The sequence below is a fragment of the Trichomycterus rosablanca genome, chromosome 19 (genome assembly GCF_030014385.1).
Source record: "Trichomycterus rosablanca isolate fTriRos1 chromosome 19, fTriRos1.hap1, whole genome shotgun sequence".
Classification (NCBI taxonomy): domain Eukaryota; kingdom Metazoa; phylum Chordata; class Actinopteri; order Siluriformes; family Trichomycteridae; genus Trichomycterus; species Trichomycterus rosablanca.
The window spans coordinates 23,875,950-23,893,325 of NC_086006.1; the positions used below are offsets into that span (position 1 = coordinate 23,875,950).

General features: G+C 39.4%; 2 protein-coding genes across 2 annotated transcripts in view; both read right to left on the minus strand.

Moving 5' to 3' along the window:
• The window catches only part of vwa5b1 (von Willebrand factor A domain containing 5B1), a 34,806-nt gene extending 31,434 nt beyond the window's left edge, over positions 1-3,372 (minus strand). The window contains exon 1 of the mRNA XM_063015639.1: positions 3,349-3,372. The gene's annotated coding sequence lies outside the window, so the exon portion shown is untranslated. The remainder of the gene's footprint in view (positions 1-3,348) is intronic.
• Positions 3,373-10,455: 7,083 nt separating this feature from the next.
• Positions 10,456-15,715, minus strand: ednrab (endothelin receptor type Ab). Its single transcript, XM_063015302.1, has 7 exons — positions 15,215-15,715; positions 13,331-13,458; positions 12,943-13,141; positions 12,085-12,237; positions 11,786-11,919; positions 10,860-10,968; positions 10,456-10,587 (listed from the first exon to the last, which is right to left on the minus strand). The coding sequence occupies exons 1-7, from the start codon at positions 15,713-15,715 to the stop codon at positions 10,456-10,458; spliced, it is 1,356 nt and encodes a 451-aa protein (XP_062871372.1).
• Between the last annotated feature and the right edge of the window lie 1,661 nt (positions 15,716-17,376).

The window sequence follows — 17,376 nt, forward strand, 5'->3', positions numbered from 1 at the left end:
AAACAGATCACAAAGAATGAGCCAATCACATTTCAAGTCATTAAAGTCCTGTGGTAATTTTGCATCTCCAGTTAAACTGACTGCATGACTTTGGACTGTAGCCGGAGCTACTGGAGGAAACCCACGCAGACACAGGGAGAACATATAAACGGCACACAGAAAGTACCCAGACTGCTCCACCAGGGAATCAAACCCAGGATCTTCTTGCTGTGAGGCGACAGTGCTACCCACCATGCCACGTAATTGCCACTTTTTACCCATCAGTTTACACTTAATTCACCATAATGATTAAATAAATATTTTTTTAGTTAAACTATAGTGTCAAGTATTTAATGCTTTGGCAGCAATTACAGCTGCACACCTGGGTTTGTGCAGTTTGTCCCATTCTACATGGCAGATCCTCTCAAGCTTTGTCAGATTGGATGGCGAATGTCTTTGAACTGCCATCTTCAGGTGTGATGGAGTTTGGTTTTAACATTAGGACAAACTCCCTATAGATACCAGCCCAGCAACAAGAAAAGATTCTTTTTATAACCTTCATTTATGAGAGTGCATCCCAGGTCTATCTCCAGCGTCACTGCGCTGACATCCTGTCCAGTTTATGACCCATGTATACATAATCAGTCTGCCAAGACACACCAGAGATCACAACCGAAGATAAATCTTTTCATCTCTTAAGTGGCAACACCAGCTTCCTCCATCTAACCCAATCTCAGCTACAGCTCATAGACAAAAGAAGCACTGCTTCACAGCAGGCTTTGCCATATCGATATTTTTGTGATGGGATTTAAAAGGCACTCTTGTGATGCATAAATTCACCCTTTCTTCAGCTATATCTAACTTTTAAGCCTGTGCCAAGCCTGCCATCATGTGTCTGCGGGCTTAAAACTGGTGTCTGAATCATTTGCACAAAGCAGCAGGATGAACGGACAAAATGAGTTTCAGCCCGTCTGCCAGAGCACCAGACAATGGACAAATTCAATTTCAATCTATCACATCTGTTCTGATTAGCCCAGAAAAGCCTCTCTGTGTTTTTTATTTCAGGATTCTACAAAAAAGGCTTCACCGAGACAAGATTCAAGATGCTCGAGGGGACAGACAGACCACTAACACTAATATCATGAGTCTTAATCAGTGAAAAGGCACATAAAACAAACACCTCTGAGAGGTAAATATGCCGCAGGGGGTGTCAAACCAAAGAGCAGCCACCTGTCACTGCAAGCCAAGCTGCTGTTTAGAACCTGCTCATCAGCCTCAAGTAGGGTTAATAATGTGGAATAGAAAACAAGAATTTATCTCTGCTGTTTATAATGCAGGACAGATAGATAATTAGAGTTTTGCTGTAAACTGTCACAAACCACTGCGGTTTATCTTAAAGTGTTCAGAATTATTATACAGTTTTAAAATGAGAGACAAGAAGAAGCATGGCAGTGTTAGTGTTAGTCATACAGAACTCCAACCAAACACAATCAAGGTCATTAAATGTTGCACTAGATCTGTTAAAAGATTTGTAATCTGAACCTGAGCAATAACATTTTCATTTGAATAAAGGTACTTGGTGATGTATGATCAGCTGCAAAATTATTAGCACCCTTGGAAATGATTGGCGAAAACATAAAAAGGTTTATCACATTCTGATAACATGATAATCAAACTATCAGTCTAAGTAAATGTAATATAATCCAAGTGTTTTTCAAGCAAAAAAAAAAAATCTTTTTTTGAATATACTGTATATCAGCAATACCAGAGCTCCTGGAGGAAACCCACACAGACATGGGAGGAACATGCAAACTCCACACAGAAATGGCTATGCCACCTAATTGCCATTGTTTTACCCATCAGTTGACACTTAATTCACCATAATAATTAAATGAATATGTTTTGAGTTAAACTATAGTGTCAAGTATTCAATGCTTTGGCAGCAATTACAGCTGCACACCTTTGTGTAGATTTGTGCAGGGAGACACCTAGAAGTTATTTCAAACAAAAATACATGAATAATTTTCAGATTTATATTTATGACATATTTACCTGTTTTCACTCTTTTAGGTATTCATATGACTTCTAATTTCAGAGGTATAAACATGAAATAACAAAGACCAATCTCTCCTAGTCATTTAATAACATATGCAAGGTTATTACATAAATAAGTGACAAATAACTTATGACCTTCATAAATTAGATAATTGCTAAAAAAAAATACAGTAACTTTATAGCATAAAATATTGATATTAACTGCTAGAACAATATCAATAACTTGCCCGGAAGAGAATTCATGTATATTTTGTTCTCATGAAGAGTGAGAATCATGGCTAGAGAGGTTAACAGTTCTCCAAAGATCACAGCTTCAGATAAAAGATAATAGCATTTAGAGTTGACAAAGTAATAAAGAAAGGATAAAATCATTTTGGGTTGACAAAGTCTCCTAATCCACAAGTAAATATTTTCTTGCGCAAACTATTTGAAGAGCATGTCAGTTGATTAACCACGAATGTAAGGACCCTGAGTTTGCTAGACATTACTGGACCATACTGAAAAATAGCATAATCCCCACTGCTAAGCATAATGAAATATCTGTAATCCTCCAAATGGTTTGTGAACCAGGTTAGAATACACAGCATCATGGACTCCATTAAGTACCAGAAGATTTGAAATAGAACTCTGGCTACCTCTGTTAAGAAAATTAAATTGGATCATGGTTTGATTGTCTAGCTGGATAATGATTAAACAGAAATACAAATCCTTATTTTAAAAAATAGCTGGATTATCACAGAAGCAAGATTTGGTTCTGCCATGGTCATGTCATTACCTTGATTTAAACCCCAGTGAAAAGCTATAGATTAAGTTGAAAAAGAAAGTAAAAAAAAGAGCCTAAAGCCTTAAAAGAGGTTCTGTATTGAAAAGAGCATTATAAACATTATAAGACAATGAGTTGCAATGAGTATGAACAAACCTGGACAGATTATGTGTCAGATTTTAAAATATAATGTAATATATTTTCAGTTTCATTGTGAAATTGAGCCATAAATCTTTTTAACCCACATTAGCCTAAGTTGTTATTAATTCTGGAACTGACTGTTTACTGTTAGCATGATATATAATTACATGTACTATGCTACAAATATGCTAGATTGATTAATAAATTAACCCAATATAGATCAGGAACCTACTTAGATGCCAACCATGAGCTGACAGGATTGTTAAAGAGTTTATCCTTTCTATTACAATTATTTTAGACTTTCTGCCAAAACTCACATATTCAAACAACAAATCCTACACCTAGCATCACAAACCAGAGACAGGAAAACTAAAAGGAGGAAAACTAAAATCAGAAATGGTCATTCTTACCTCACATTGGTGTTAAGTTGATGCCTTGTTTCTTAACACATCAGAAGCAGTCTCCCTGTCCTCCCACTGCCTCTTGCTCTCTCACCTTCCCTGTTGCTCAGAGATGTCCGTATAAATGAAGTAGAGGAAACAGCCCCTGGCAAAGCTCCTTAAAACTCGTAACCCAACAAATTTAAGCACCCCAGGTATCACCAACAAGCAAAACGAGCGAGAAATTGAGGCTGTGTGTGTTTGAGCAGCAGCTTCAGCCACACTAATGCAGCCAGCCGGTGCAGCAACATGTGGTTATAAAAGTAGCTCTCGCTCTCTGGCTGGAGTTGGGAGGTGTGATGGGGAAAGGGGGTGTGCTGGGGAAGGATGTGCTTCTCATTCAGCTAAACATACCCTGACTACTCCATCCCCTCTCCCTCATCTCAGCATCACCTCACTGTCCTCCTCCTCTCTGCAGGATGCAATCAGTGATCAGGCTATTCATGTGTCCTTTTTAATAGATGAACCGCAGCAGTGTGCACTGTGGGTGCTCATGAACCGGGGTTCTGTTTTGGAACCCAGCTTCACATGTTCCAATCTGTTTTTTTCCCCAAACTGACCATTTGATGTTTTGATTTAACATTTATTTTCCCTTCGTGGCTCCTCTGATCCATCTGCTTTTGCATGGTTACAGAAGGTAACCATGACAATCAATATGGAGCCCAGCTTCTTCAACAGGTTGCTGTTGTGAGAGTGTGCAGCAGGAGGGTTTATTTCAGCGTTTGCAATAAAATTAAGCCTTTCTCACTTTCCATTCTGCATGGTCTAAATTACAACTCATACATTTTAATTTTTTTCTCTCTTTTTACATGCAAAAGCAAACCCAGTTTTTAATCATCTGCAGCGAATGTCCTCATCAGTCACAAGATAATTATCATTCAGCAGCAGCTGGACTCACGTGCTTATCTCAACGTCTCATTTCCATGAATGTAGTTTTTTGTTAATTAAAAGGAGCAGGAATAAACTAAGAGATGAAGATTTTGAGTTTGATGCCTTCTATTGTTTTTACATCTTAAACCACTCTATGCCACTTCATGTTCTCCTATGTCCTTTTTAGTGATTTTTTTTATTTTGTTGCATTTTCTCCCCTTTTTCTTCCTTCCTCTCCACCAATGCCGATCCCCACTCTGACTGAGGAGAACGAAGCTAACCCACGCCCCCTCCAACACGTGGTCAGCAGCCATATGCATTGTTAGTGATTTTGATTGAGATTTGAGTCTGTAATTAATTTCTCTATGCCCATATACATACGGCTAGTATGACTGTACTCATTAAATGCACAAGGAACAACAGTCTTCATTCAAAGCAGGAAAGAACTAACTTAGCAACTAGTCAGGAATTAAAAACAGCTCATTATTTGGCAGTATTCACGTGTTTCAGCTACAACAATTGATAACAAATGCAATAAATCAATTATCAATCATTATATCAATCAATATGGGGAGGGCGCTTTCCTTTTCCAGCATGACTGTGCCCATGTGCACAAAGCAAGCTCTGCAAAGCCATGAAAAGCTCAGTTTAAAGAAACTCCAGTGACCTGCACAGAGCCCTGACCATATCCCCACTGAACAGCCCTGGAATGAACTTGAACATCAGTTGAGGCTTTCTTGACCATAATACAAATGCTTTTTATTGAATAGGCACAAATTCCCACAGACATACTTTAAAGTGTTTTTGAACTGCTGGGATGTCCAACAAGCTCATGGTCAGGTGCCCAAATACTGTGTGTGTGTGTGTGTGTGTGTGTGTGTGTGTGTGTGTGCGTGCGTGGATTTAAAGGGCGGGTAACACAAAGAAATACCGGGAGCAGGGTGTCAACAAGGTGCACAATGTGCCAGTCCATCATCCATCACAGAGCTTCTGCAATCCTCATACTACCCCCCCCCCCCCCCCCCCATTCCCTGCAGGCATAGCAGTATAATTATTCCTTAAAAACATATTAGTAGCCTCATTCATTTCAAAACTGAGCAGATTAAAGGCCATTTACATTCATTTACATTAAATTAATTTTGTGAATACATCAATGAGCTGTATGTATTATTAGCATGGAGGAGGGATAAGGTAGAACTATTTAAATTCCAGCTACTCTATGTACAAAGGTAGATTATTAATTTATTATTCTTTAAAAACACCCAAATGATGGCTGACCATCCCCAATCCTTCCAATTAACATTAACCCTCCCAATCTGGCAACACTGCATGTGAGGAGTAAAGTCATTTACATCACGCTTGTACTTCTTTAATGAACCTGAAGGTGGCGCCACTACATTACAGTACACGCTTACTGCCCAGCGCTACAAGCAACAGGTCCATATAAATGAATGGTCTTAGTTGATCCAAAACAGAGGTAAATATTACATACACTATATGGTCAAAAGTATGTGGACACCCCTGCTAATTACTGAGTATTAATGTTTTAACCACATAACTCACTGTCTCGATGTTCAAGTCTTGATTGAAAACACATTTATTTACTCAGGCTTTTGATTAGTCTTTTTAAACTAAAAAAGCAAACTTAGTTATGCTGTAATAATTAGGGGTGCCGGAGTCTAAAGCTACTCTCTGTAAAACTGACATTTTACTTTTAACGTTTTCACATTATAACTACATCTTCTGTTTTACCCCGAGGTGGTTCTGACGGAATCAGAATCAGAATCACTTTATTTCGCCAGGTATGTTACACATACGAGGAATTCACTTTGGTGATACACACAATAATACACACAATAGTCCATATAGTAGTACAAACAATACACATAATAGTACAGATAATTACACATGTATGACATGTAACATAGAACATATTTAACAGACCCGACAGCACACGGACTGTTAACCAGTATTTACCAACATTTGCCCAAGAGAACGACTTTGGTTAAAAAGTGTTACAGCTCTGGGGAAAAAGCTGTTAGCGTGTCTGGATGTGTTAGTTTTTATTGTCCTGAGTCTTCTGCCAGATGGAAGAGTTTGAAAAAGATGATGTCCAGGATGAGAGGGGTCTGCTGTAATTTTGCCGGCACCTGTTGTAGATGTCCTGAAGCGTTGGCAGACTACATCCAATGATCCTCTCCGCTGTCTTGATTATACGCTGGAGTTTGGCTCGTTCATGTGATGTTGAGGAACCAAACCAGATGGTGATGGATGATGTAAGGATGGACTCTATTATTGCTGTGTAGAACTGGATCAGCAGACTCTGTGGCAGGTTGAATTTCTTCAGCTGTCTAAGGAAGAACATTCTCTGCTGAGCCCTCTTGGCGATGGAGAGTGTGTTCTTTTCCCACTTTAGGTCCCTGGATAAGGTGGTGCCCAGGAACTTAAGTGACTCCACCACTAACACCGTAGAGCCATTAATTGTGAGGGGGGGTAAGGAGGGCACGTTGCGCCTGAAATCCACCACCATCTCTACAGTCTTTTGTGTGTTGATCAACAGGTGGTTGTCGCTGCACCAGGAGACCAACTGCTCGACTTCCTTTCTGTAGGCAGACTCGTTACCATCGGTTATGAGGCCCACCACAGTGGTGTCATCAGCAAACTTAAGGATCTTTACAGCTGGTTCCTTAGAAACACAGTCATTGGTATAGAGACTGAAGAGAAGGGGTGAAAGCACACAGCCTTGTGGTACACCAGTACTTAGGTTCCGCTGGTCTGAAATGTGTTTTCCTAGCCGTACCTGCTATGTCCTATTTGTCAGAAAGTCCATGATCCACTGGCAGATGGCATCCGGCACAGACAGTTGGGACAGTTTGCAGTTTGCAGCAGCTCTGGCACTATGGTGTTAAAAGCCGAGCTGCAGTCCGCAAACAGAACTCGAGCGTAGGTTCCAGGACTGCCGAGATGCTGTAGCATGAAGTGCAGGGCCACGTTGACTGCATCATCGACAGATCTATTTGCTCTGTATGCAAACTGCAGGGGATCCAGTAAAGGATTTACAGGAAACCTGTTCACCCTCTCAAGGTTAAAGACTGGAAGTCGAGACAGCTGTGCCAACAGTGCTGCTTCTACTAGATGTGATGGGTTTTTGGTTTGCACCAAAAATGTCCAGAACTTACAACGAACTTTATCACAGACTGGACTGAATAATTTTTTTTTTTTGCTAGTTATAATTTTTAGTTCAATTTAATTTTGTGTTTGTATGATTTTGTGTAAATTCTATTTATTTAAAGTATCCTCCAGGCCACCCAAGATGGATGGAGGTCAGTGCTGAGTCTGGTTCCTCTTAAGGTTTCTTCCTCTAATTTTTTCCTTTCCACTGTCACCCTCGGCTTGCTCAATAGGGGTTTTTGGTCTGTTGGTCCTGGATTCTGTAAAGTTGCTTTGAGACAATGTCCATTGTAAAAAGCACTATATAAATAAATTTGACTTGACTTGACTAGGGTTGCCAGTTGTCCCAGTTCTTTTTAATATTCAGTCCTGGAAAATGTATTCTCTGTCCCCAGACACTAAAAGTCTCGGTTTTTAATGGGCTAGGGTTTCTGTTACATCCCGTTGTTGCTTTTCACGTTTTTGACTGGGACTGGGTGACTGGGACCTCCATTCCATTAAACACCCTTGAGAAGAATTGGAATGTTAATTGCTGGCGAGGCCTTTTTATCCAGTGTCAGTGCCTGCTCTCACAAATGCTTATTTTACTGAATAAACCCAAAGCTGTTCTAGCTTCAAGGTTTTGAAATATGTTTTCAAGAAGCTCATGAAGTGGTGTCCACATACTTTTGGCCACATAGTGTATTATGTAACATGGATAGGAACAGTCGCATGGGGCTAATTTTGTACTATAGAAAAAGGTTACGCAGTGCTGGTGTCTTAAAACGTTAAAATCACCATGGTGTCCTCTAACAGGTTTACAACTATAGTTTTAGACTGTTATCTCACAGGTAAATCATGGACTTCCCAGTTTATACTACTAGGGCAGTGTTCGCTTGGCGGTTAAATATTGAAGTAGTAATCAGAACTGCCAGTTTGCTACTGTTGGGCCCTTAAACCTCAATTGCTTGAATTACATATAATCCCGCTTGTTGTTAGTGTAAATGTGACTACATCGATTCTTATATGTTAAGTCAGAGACCGCTCTCTCTCTGCAGGTTACAGACAGTGATGTTGTTGGTTAAATTTTCTCTGGCTTATATTAGGGCTTTAAAAGCCTTCGCTGATATTAAAAATACATGACTGTTATCTTATAAAAATGACACATAGCAACATTAGTGTTGAAGACCTGGGTTTGATCCTCACCTCTGGTCAATGTTGGTGTGGACTGTCGTTTTAATTTGCATTGCTTTATTTATTAATTATCTTTTAGCTCACATTTAGTTCTGCTGTTTTGTTTCACTGTGCCTTGCTTTTTGTAAGATGAACTCTCCTACACATTCATTCTGTCTAGCGTGTCGTCCTTTCTGTGTGTGTAAATGGAAAACTGTCAGTGAATGATGACAAGGATTCGTACATAAGTGCTGCAGGCTGAGTGAAGGACGGGGTAAAGCGAGGGTGAGTAACAGATTTTTAGGGAGAGAAAAGGACGAGGTGGGGGAAGTACTCAGGGGTGTAATTGCTAACATCTGTATCTACACATGTACTTTGATTAGTTAAGCAGATGAAAGTGCAGCTGCACGCATGGTAATTCTTTAACTGCACACATTATTCTTCAGAGAAGGTTTGAGAATAGGAACAGAATTGACTGCAGCCTAGATGAACTTTCTATTGCTCACACACACACAGATACACACTAATGGGTGTGCTGTTTCACCATTTAAGTCTAGTGCCTAGTACACAACTTTGAAAATAATTGTTGAACAGTGTTTACTATGTGACTCGGTCACCTGTGATCGTAATCGTTTGTCAAATCACTTAAACCAAATTAAATGACGATTAACCTACATAAATGGTGTGTCATCATGTTATATAAAGTAGGTTTATACAAAATATTGAAACAATGCTCACACACACAAAGGAAAGTTAAAAATAATGTATTATCCAAAAGCATACATCATTATACTGTACATAATTATACTGTACATCATTATTAAATAAGCATTTTATTTTAGCAATTGAAATGCACAGTCATGAGACATGCTCTGGCAGTCTAGGGATTTCAATGACCTCTTCAAGTGTTCTTTTTTTGTAATTTAATGATGTGGGGACATACTTTTCTGCCAAAATAAATCTAATTTGAGTTCTTTGTTGTGGGCTATCTAAAATATGACAAAATCTGCTGGTTCAAAAATATACAACGCAGCAATTTAGATTTTATGATGGAGATCTATAAAGCTCTATAATGTTACCTTTGTGTTATGGCACTTTAAGTCATCCCTGGTATTTATTACCTACATTTAATTACAGCTGGTGACTTCTCTGTGTCCATATAAATAGGGCTAGTCTGACTTTTACCATTAGACATTGGTTGGATATTTTTAAAGCTCTAAACGTATTAAGCAAAAGCAAAATAAATACAAAAAAGTCAAAAACATTCTCTACAAAGTTATACAAGGCAATTCCAACAAATGTCAGTTAAAAAAAACAACCCTGCTGTTACTCTCTGGCCATTTAGGAAAAAAATGTCAATTCCATCATGTTAACCTTTAAAGCTTCACGCCTTGCATTCAAGCTTTACACTAAATCCATTCATTTATTTATTTTCTCTCCAGTCATAAGGTGAGGACAGAATGGACCATGGACATGGTACAAATCTCACAGGGCTCTGTATACGTGCCCATTCACCTTTTCACTTACTTACACATACCTAAGTGCAATTCAGAGAAGCCAATCCACCTACTGCTATGTTTCTGGATGACAGTTTTTGGCTGGGTACTAGAGTACCCAGAAGAAATCCACATGAACAACAAGGTACAGATGCAATATATTACAAGCTAGCAGTTAAACTTATTTTAACTGATTGACTGTACCTTTAAATTTGTGGTATGTGGCGTTTCAGTGATTGGCAGTAATACAAAGTCTCTTCTAAGCATCTTGAGAAAAATGAGAAGACAATTTAGAAGGTTCTGCCATCTCACTAGCCCATGCTAACCGTGCTGGTATGTAATAAGTTCCCATCATTCCACAGGATGATGTTGATGTCAGTCTGTGTGATCAGTTGTAGCTGTCCTTGCGCAGAGCTGTACGGTCTGTTAGGACATTCTGCAGGTCTGGGTTCTTGTACTGGATGCTGGTCCCCATACTGCTTAGCAGAGAACCCGAATAACACCAACAACACAGACACGACTGGGGAGGAAGATAAAAGCAAAAAATTATTAAAATACAAACACTGGACATAATTAGTCTAGTTACAGGCTATGGGGTAATAAAAAAGACATAGGGGGTAGAATGCTATAGTTCAGAAATTATATTAGATCCCAAACTGGTCATTTACAGTTCAAGTCTGTCTGACATTTCAGCTCTAGAGGAGCATTTACACATTTTCCTGCTGGACTACCAGTAAAAAGTCATGTAACGTATGAAAGAAATGGGATAAGATCATGGGGAAGTATTTGTACCTTGAAACATCTTTTAAATTTCTTGCTGACAAAGTAGAGTATAATGGGATTGATGCAGGAGTTTATGGTCGCCAGGTTTATGCTGAAGTAGTCCAGCACCAGCAAGAAACTGAAAGACACACAGAAAAATTATATAACTGTATTATTCGTACATCAATACTTAGAGCAGGTTTTCTAAATTAATTAAGTAAACAGGTACACGTCAAACATCTGTAAACAACTCTTTTAATGACACATTCATAGCTATCATTATCTCTGGCTCATATGAACATATGGTGTATATTAAAATGTAAAACATTATGTGAAGTGTAATAGAAAAATTTTAATGCAATGTGAGCATATATAGTGCCTAAAAATTTTTTTTTTTTTTTGCACTATTTTATTGTGCACCATTCATGTCTCATTAATCCTGAACAGACTGCCTGCTGCTGCTCCATAAAACACTTCTCCTCATATGATATTTCACTTTTGGGCATGATGTTATCGGGCTCTGTGCCCTGTTAGATCTATACCATACATACTGCCTGGTTATTTCAGGAAGACAATGCCAGGCCTTATTCTGCACTTACTACAACAGCGTGGCTTTATTGACACAGAGGAGCGCGTGCTTGACTGGCCTGCCATCATTATTTACAAGATACAGTTAAGCTGGTCAGTGAAAATATTGTAAATATTTTCATGTACATTTGTTATAAAAGTTCAAGAGAATTAACAAATCACACAGATTCTTCTTTTTATTGCATTTAAAAAAATTTCCCAACTTTTTCAAAAATAGAGTTTATACTTGTTTTAGATCTTGATTACCCTGACTACCTTTTTATTTGACAAGGATAGACTGATGGCAAATAGTGAATAAAGGCCCTGTTTAACAAATGTTACCTACTGTAGTGTATTTACTGTATGTGTTTGTGTATCATGACTCTTACTTAAGCAGATCACAGCGCTGCGCATCATGTTGAAAGTAAACCATCTTCTTTAGAATGCGACTAAGATGCAGCGGAAACCAACAGAGAGCAAAAATCAGCACCAAAGAGAAAATGGCTTTCGCTACCTCACGTCTCTGCCAACACACATGAACAGACATGTTCAAACATGCAAGATGGTTATTAATGTTATTAATGACTGATCTATAATAGACAATTCACTGAATCATTTACAAACGATTCACTTGTTGTTAAAAGTCATCAGAATGGACGATTCACTGAATCATTTCCAGATGACTCACCTGCTTAATGTGTTCACTCAGAGCGATTCTCAGGCTTCCTTTTCTGTGATGCAGCATCTCACAGGTCATCAGGGTGTAGAAGATTGCTGTACATGCCAACGGCACACAGAAATAAAACCCAAACAGCCACCAGTCCTTGGCATCTCTGTAAAACTACACACACACACACACACACACACTTAATGTAGGTCTTTCTTTTTTAATTAGCAAATGTCATGATTACACTGGGTCGTTGCAAAACAAAGGTAATCAAGTTTGGATTGAAAGATTGACAGATGAAACATTTTAGAATTGAGGTTTTTAATAATGACTTAGAATTTCCCATGTGGCCAAGAATAAAAATGGCCCCATTTACAGGGCATGAGGACGTGTTTTTCAAATCCTAATTGGACAAATTGGTTTGTTGAGGAAAAAATATGTAAATCATATGTGTTTTGTTTGCACAGAATGTCAGATAGTTTATATTTATTTATTTTTCATGTATTTATTTTAGCATTTTGACCTTTTTTCCAATTTAGTTCTTTCTGATTCCAAATTTCAATTCTTGCTTGCAACACTACTGGTCTGACCGAGGAATGCCGCGGACTATCAACCGCCCCAACCGACACACAGCCAGTCCCTGGCTGCTTCTTTTCACCTGTTGGTGGCAGACCATCACAGAGAGCCATATCACATATTGGAAGTCACACTATACCCTCCGTGAATAATCCACCAATCATGCATGCACCTCGACCAGTCAGCAAATATCACAAGACGCACCAATAAACTGTGTTGACTGTCCTTTACTTAGGTATGCTCAACTGTGCCTGTCTTACTGTGTTACACAATATGATTTTCACTGAATGCCTCAGTACTTACAGTCATGAATGGCGTCTCTGGCTTGAGCATGCAGGTCTGCACAGTCATGTTGTTGTGGTCAAAGCTGACCATGTTGAAGCCGACTGCTTCAGGAACAGCCAACACAGTGGACAACACCCAGATACACACAATCTCTACAGCAGTGGAAAAAGGGATGCCCACGCCTGGTACGCGGCTCCAAGATGCCACAGCGCGATACCTGCACATACAAAAATAAAGAATTACATATACCTACATCAGAAATCTACAGGCCTGCATGTGATACAGCAAATGCTGCACATTTGAGTCATTAGTTTCAGGATCTGCATTGGCTTTGCATACCTAATGTTTCTGAATGACAGCCCTTTCATGATAGTTGTAGTGTGTGTGTTTGTATGGGTTATTTTACCTGTCTACACTCAGGACACACAGGTTAAGCACTGTTATTCCAACAGAAGCCTTTTGCAGAAATGGAAACAGCTTGCACAGAAAAAGTCCAAAAACAGTGTCGTCAAACGGCCACCTCATCGCCAGCAACTACAGCACACAGAGACACACAGAAACACATGCTTAAAATGTAGTCAACAGGGATTGGTCCATTTCTTGCCTGACCATGGTTGTCTGATCCAGGATAAAAATACCATCAAGGCATTAGGGTTTATTGGTTGGTATGAAAATGATGTATATCATATGCTGGGGCCTGTTTTCATGGCATGTACATGGCAGGGCACAAATTGTTCCTTTTTTCCTAAACATATGCCAAATGAGGGAGGACCTTGCATAAAGCTGAAGGTTCATGCCAAAAAGGTGAAGAAATTTGAGAGTCCTTCCAAATTATGTTGGAAGGTATTGCACCACGCCCCTTGGTACTGGATCAGGACATCCAGTTAAACATCCATACAGAGACACACAATTTGTACTTGTTAACACACGGCTTGTTCATAGAGACACAGTAGACAGACATTCCAAATAAAGAAAATGTCCTGCTTGTGAATTCTGTAGTGCGTGTGCTGAGTGGGGGAAGATACAAGTCCAAATAAATGTCACACTGACCTTGCCCCCCCCCCCCCCCCCCACACACACACACACATACACACACACACACACAGTGAACACTGTGAAAAAGCATTAATGGCTGAATTACATTATATGTACACATTTAGAATAGATTAAGGTAAGGGCCGTTCTGGGGGGTTCAAGGTTTGCAAGGTCTGCATGAAAACTCAAACCCAAATAACAGCCCAAACTGTAACCTGCTTTAAAATATGCCTACGCAGGTAAGTCTTGGCTATTTTTGGTAAATTTAGGCTGGTCTTCTAGCTAGATAAAGTAGATGGCATCATGGACTCCTGGAGAAGTACCTGGAGATTTTAAATGACAGTCTGGCTACATCTTTTAAGAAACTAAACCTAGAGAATATACTGCTGGTCAGGGGGAAACAAGCAGCTAGCGACTTGTACATGTCTCAGTGCTAGTCTGAGGCCCCCTCTGTCGTTGTGAGGGTATTGCAATTGGACTAGGAAATTGGAAATGTCTTGGAAATAAAATTGGAAATAAAAGGGGGGCATTCATGGAACATTCGTGGTTATTTTAGCAAGACGACGCCAAAACCCCATTTTGCATGTGCTACAACAACGTGGCTTTGTAGACATAGAGTGCAAGTACTTGATTGTCCTGCCTGCAGTCCAGCTTTGTTTCCTGTTGAAAATGTATGGCACATTATGAAGAGGAGAATCAGACTACGGTGAATATTTACTCTGGAGCAGCTGCAGTCTTGTATCAAGCAGGAATGGCCAAAAATTCTTCACTTCTCAAACCATTAATTTACATTTTCAGCATTTAGCAGACGCTTTTATCCAAAGCGACTTACACAATGAGCAATTGAGGGTTAAGGACCTTGCTCAGGGACCCAACAGTGGCAACTTGGTGGTGGCGGGGCTTGAACCGGCAACTTTCTGTTTACTAGTCCAGTACCTTAACCACTGAGCTATCACTGGCCCCAATAATTAATAACTGTAACTAATAGGAAAGGTGATTCAACACAGTGGTAAACATGCCTCTGTCCCAACTTTTTTGTGTGTTGTAGACATTATAATTGTTTTATATTTACAAAATACAATACAGTTTTTCAGTTACATTTTTTTTTTACTTTTGTCAGTTAAATTAAGGTTGAGGAGACTGAACATCTGAATTACAGATTCTTGTTTTCATTGCATTTAGCAAAATGTCCCAACTTTTCTGGTTATGAGATTTGTGAATAACTGTATTAAGAAGTATATATCATATGTCTCACCTTATAAACATTGATGGGGATGTCAATGGCAATGTAGATCAGGTCTCCCAGTGCCAGGCTGGCGATGAGGGCATTGGGTCCGTTTCTCATGTTCTTGTGAAGACATATGATCCTCAGCAGTGTGGCATTGCCCACTACACCAACAACGAAGATCACACATGACAGTGCCGTGTTCACATACTTGAACACGACTTTCATAGATGTTCTACGTAAACATGCCGGTGGGGGAGGAAGCGGGCGAGCTCGCACCGAACCGTTCCCTGAAGTGAGGGATGATGAAGAGCGCGAGGAGGCATGAAGAGCTCGTCTAGGTTCAGGGCTGATGCTCTCTGACCGCTCTAGGGAAAGGGTCAGAGGTGACAGGGTGGCATGGAGGCCAGGAAGCTGAATGGCCACTGGGTCATCAGAGAACAGGAAGTCTACTGAGGAGTTTGATTGGCAGTGGCCAGGTCTCATCAGCGCATAGGATATGGTTGCTATTAGCACAGTGACCCAGGGCATCATGGGACAGAACACTTCAGTGCAGTTCCAGAGAGCCTGTCCAAAAGAAAAAAAGTTGTAAGAGCACAAATATTTTCAGTATTTCTATTAAAATAAAAATATATAATAATTATACTTTAGTTTTACAGCCTTATACACTTATATGTGAACACTTTACATGAGTATGTTGGACATCACATTCCAAAACCAAGATAACTAATATAAACATTATATGAGCATTGATTAACACACAGCTTTTAAAAGCTTTTTTAAATGGTGTCTGTGGAAATGTGTGTCCATTTAATTTAAAGAGCATAAATTAAATTAGGTCAGCTAATGATTTTGGATGAGAAAATCTGGCTTGTAATTGACTTTTAATTCTTGCCAAGGTGTTTATTGGGGTTGAAGTCAGGGCCACTAGAACTGATCTACACTAAAGTTGGCAAACTTGTCTTTATGGACCTCGTTTTGTGCATTTGGGAACAATAATGCTGGAACAGAAACGGGGCTTTTTAAATTGTTGTCACAATGTGTTGGTTTTATACACCTGTTAGTAATATTTGTGGCTGAAACCATTAAAATCAATAGTTAGAAGATGCATCCACAGACTTTTGGCCATATTGTGTATTGGTAGGACATTTGTAGCATTGTACCAAAAAACAATAGTTTTTAAATATTATATCAGGAATAACATGTAACAGTGTTGATGTGGTCTCATGTTTATGCTGGTAACACTCAGCATGTTGGAGAGGGTCCTTCTAAATCCTAAATAAACAGTTTTAAATGTAATAGGACTATATATAAAGACTTTTATACTTAAAATCTATTAAGAATGTTTTTTTAAATACACACATGAATCATGTACAGTCGATCAAACTGCATCTCTGTGCTGTTGGCATGAGTGGTCCAGCAATCAGAGCCATTTTTTTAACAAATGTGGGTCTCCCTGTGTCCCTCCCAAACTCAAAATTTGTTGATCCATTTCTGTGACTGTTGCCATAAAAGTGAAACTGAATGAAGCAGGACAAAACACAGATTTCTTGGTGATTAAAAAGTAAGAATTAATTTATTAATTGTCACTTATTTTTCTTTGATCCCACTCAGGACCATGGTGGATCTACAGACTACCCATAAACACTGGGTGCAAGGTACTAATACACCCTGGACAGGGTCCATCAGAAGGTATCTTCTCTCAAAGGGCATTACAATCCACCTTCTGCATTTTAAGGAGAAAGAAAGAAAACTGTACCTCCAGACTTAGGGGGGAAACATGACTACTTTAAGTACAAATAACCAATTTTAATGGACAGTATGGTGGCACAGCAGGCAGTGTGGGTCTCTTGAACCTTGTTTCTTGTTGCTGTCTGTGAGAAGTTTGGCATGTTGCTTTTGTGTGCATTTATGTTGCTTAGGCATTTTTTTTCCCAAAGCTCAGAAACATGCAGAAGGTGGGTAAGCCATTCCTTGGTATGAGTGACTGAGTAACAGTGTTGGTGTGTGTGTTGCACCTTATCCAGGGTGTATTCCCACTTTGCCTCCAGTGTTTAAGTGGTGCCGGACCCACCTCAACCCTGATCAGGATGAATGAATCATTTTGTATTCTGTATATTGCACAACAGTATTTCTACACTGCCTGACCCTGTTGAGAACAGTGTTTAGTGTAAAGTAGCAGTTGGTCCCCC